The following is a 3,154-nucleotide window of genomic DNA, read 5'->3' as shown; positions in this document are numbered from 1 at the left end:
GGGACTTCCTCTGACACCGCCTGGCATAGAGGTCCTGGATGGCAGGAAGCTTGGCCCCAGAGACATACTGGGCCGTACGCACTACCCTCTGCAGTGCTTTTCAGTCAGAGGCCGAGCAGTTGCTATACCAGGCAGTGATGCAACCCGTCAGGCTGTTCTCGATGGTGCAGCTGTAGTACCTTTTGAGGATCTGAGGACCCATGCCAAATCTTTTCAGTCTCCTGAGGGGGAATAGGTTTTGTCGTGCCCTCTTCACGACTGTCTTGGTGTGCATGGACCATGTTCGTTTGTTGGTAACGTGGACACCAAGGAACTTGACGCTCTCAACCTGCTCCACTACAGCCCCTTCGATGAGAATGGGGGTGTGCTCGTCCCTCCTTTCATTGTAGTCCACAATCATCTCATTTGTCTTGATCACGTTGCGGGAGAGGTTGTTGTCCTTGCACCCCACAGTCAGGTCTTTGACCTCCTCCCTATAGGTTGTCTCGTCGTTGTCGGTAATCAGGCCTACCACTGTTGTGTCATCGCCAAACTTAATGATGGTGTTGGAGTCGTGCCTGGCCGTGCAGTCATGAGTGAACAGGGAGTACAGGAGGGGATTGAGCACGCAGCCCTGAGTGGCCCCCGTGTTGAGGATCAGCGTGGTGGATGTGTTGCTACCTACTCTTACCACCTGGGGCGGCTCGTCAGGAAGTCCAGGATCCAGTTGCAGAGGGAGGTGTTTAGGTCCAGGGTCCTTAACTTATTGATGAGCTTTGAGGGTACTATGGTGTTGAACGCTGAGCTGTAGTCAATGAATAGCATTCTCACATAGGTGTTCCTTTTGTCCAGGTGTGAAAGGGCAGTATGGAGTGCAATAGAGATTGCATCATCTGTGGATCTGTTGGGGCGGTATGCAAGTTGGAGTGGGTCTAGGGTTTCTGGGATAATGGTGTTGATGTGAGCCATGACCAGCCTTTCAAAGCACTTTATGGCTACAGACGTGTGTGCTACGGGTCGGTAGTCATTTAGGCAGGTTAGGCCAGTCCAACTAGCATGTGTAAAACCTTTAGTGACATCATATTCCAATCATTCAGAATAGTTTGATTTAGCAACCACTGAAAGCCTAGTATTTTCCTTATTCATTAGGGACATATCCATGTTCCTGCTTTGGCCGCAAGGGAAATTATTATTATGTAGATATATTATAATCTCAGTTTGATATCAAGGATATGGTTGGTTGTTGGGTCTCTACCCAGGAGGTTCTCAGGTGAACCAAACATGTATAAATATCCCATGCCATCATAGAGAGGATAGCCATTGGATCTCCAGGTGAGCTCATCCAAAGGAAGGTGTTAGGTGTCTTAAAGGTTCAGATGTAGAACAGTATCATCTCACTGTGTGGTATCATGTATCATCTCACTGTGTGGTATCATGTATCATCTCACTGTGTGGTATCATGTATCATCTCACTGTGTGGTATCATGTATCATCTCACTGTGTGGTATTATGTATCATCTCACTGTGTGGCTATACATGCAGTATCCTGATAGCGTCAGGATTGTTGATATGAAAACATTCAATGAGTAGTATATTAGAACAGGATGATGATACTTTATGTAAAAATCATGATTCTGTTTGAAGAGATTATCACGATTCAATATAATCAATCATAGCATTATTTTTTGTTTGCTGTGTTTTCTCATTGTTTTGAGTATATTTAATTCATGACCACTTTTTCTGATTTGAAAATTAAGAAATGTAAGAGAATGAGAATTGAGAATGTGCTTATAGCTTTTGGTGCTTAAATGTTGTAAGATTGATTTAGAGCAGTTATTTAGTAAAGCAGCAGTCATAATGGCATAAGAAGTGCAGGTTCATAAGTCTGGTTGAATGACACCTATTTTTTCCCTTGTAGCTGTTTGGACCTTCGAGGGACAGTGGAATATGTCCTTGGGAAATGTCTCTGGCAAAATAATACATACATTTGTCATTGGTGGTTTTGACACAATTGACAGACCTCTGACAGTGGGGATTGTAATTCTGTGTTTCTATCTCCTAGTCATGCTTGCTAATGTGGCAAATATATGTTTTATCCTTCATGATAAGCGTTTGCACAAGCCAATGTATCTTCTGATTTGCAACCTTGCTGTAGTTGATATGCTGTACAGCTCCAGTGCCAGTCCAACTATGATTGGTGTGCTGGTAGCTGGTGATAAAACCATAGCTTATGTGTCATGCTTCATTCAGATGTTTGTTTTCCACCTGGGGGGCGTAATGGAGATGTTTGCTATCTCTGTCATGGCTTTTGATCGTTTGATTGCAATCTCTAGTCCACTGAGGTATCAAAGTATCCTCACCAATGTTCGTACTCTGGTTCTGACCGGTACTCTGTGGGTGGTTGCCTGTGCTTTTGTGGCTGTTATGCCTGCCACTGTGTTATCTCTCCCTTACTGCCACTCAACTCTCAAATACACCTTCTGTGATTATGCTGCGTTAGTGAGAGCCACTTGTGTCGATCCTAGCTACTATTTTAATATGATAACCATTGTCACCTCCTTTCTCCTGTTTGGTACGTTCTGTTTTATTTGCCTGTCCTACATATGGATCATATTTGCCATGGTTAAAATGTCCTCCAAGAACGACAAGAGGAAGATGTACAGTACTTGCTTCAGTCACTTGATAGTGGTAGTGTGTTATTACGTTCCTTTATTTGTACGTATAGTCTTGACCAGGCTAGGTGTGGTGCTGACCTTGGAAGAGCGTCATGGCTTGATGATCGGGGCTATTCTCGGGCCCTCTCTTGTTAATCCCTTTGTATACTGTTTTAGAACCAAAGAGATCAAAAACAAAATGTTGAAGATGTTTAACAAAGTTGCGCCCACTGAATAAAAAAAAAGGTTTAATGAAGTCATCTCCTTGTTGTGTAGCCTACTGTATGAGTGAATGTGTAAAAACATGTCTGTTACCGTGCTCTATAGAAGCATGCTGGCCTATGTTTTATTTTCACCTGTATTATGTTCTCTATTGGCAATAGCAGACATCAGGTATAAATCAATACAAATCAGGTGTCAAATCCCCTGTTAATATATTAAAATGTAAGAAAAATATAGATATTATATATAGATAGGATGTGTTAGAGAAACACTACACAAAGTATTCCTACAAATCTGTG

The 3,154-nt window shown here is 42.8% G+C and overlaps 1 protein-coding gene across 1 annotated transcript; it reads left to right on the top strand.

Moving 5' to 3' along the window:
- Positions 1–2,043: 2,043 nt before the first annotated feature.
- Positions 2,044–2,871, top strand: LOC120018958 (olfactory receptor 4D2-like). The gene is made up of 2 exons (XM_038962168.1): positions 2,044–2,365; positions 2,705–2,871. Exons 1-2 carry the CDS (start codon positions 2,044–2,046, stop codon positions 2,869–2,871), a joined length of 489 nt encoding a protein of 162 aa, XP_038818096.1.
- Positions 2,872–3,154: the final 283 nt, after the last annotated feature.

Source organism: Salvelinus namaycush, chromosome 23 (genome assembly GCF_016432855.1).
Source record: "Salvelinus namaycush isolate Seneca chromosome 23, SaNama_1.0, whole genome shotgun sequence".
In the NCBI taxonomy this organism is placed as follows: domain Eukaryota; kingdom Metazoa; phylum Chordata; class Actinopteri; order Salmoniformes; family Salmonidae; genus Salvelinus; species Salvelinus namaycush.
This window is presented reverse-complemented; position numbering and strand designations above follow the sequence as displayed.

Bases quoted from the DNA above. Each gene is read 5' to 3' on its own strand.
- LOC120018958 (XM_038962168.1), top strand. From the start codon at position 2,044: ATGCTTGCTAATGTGGCAAATATATGTTTTATCCTTCATGATAAGCGT. The intron at 2,366-2,704 runs GTACTCTGTGGG...TTGTACGTATAG, and splicing joins TCGTACTCTGGTTCTGACCG to TCTTGACCAGGCTAGGTGTG.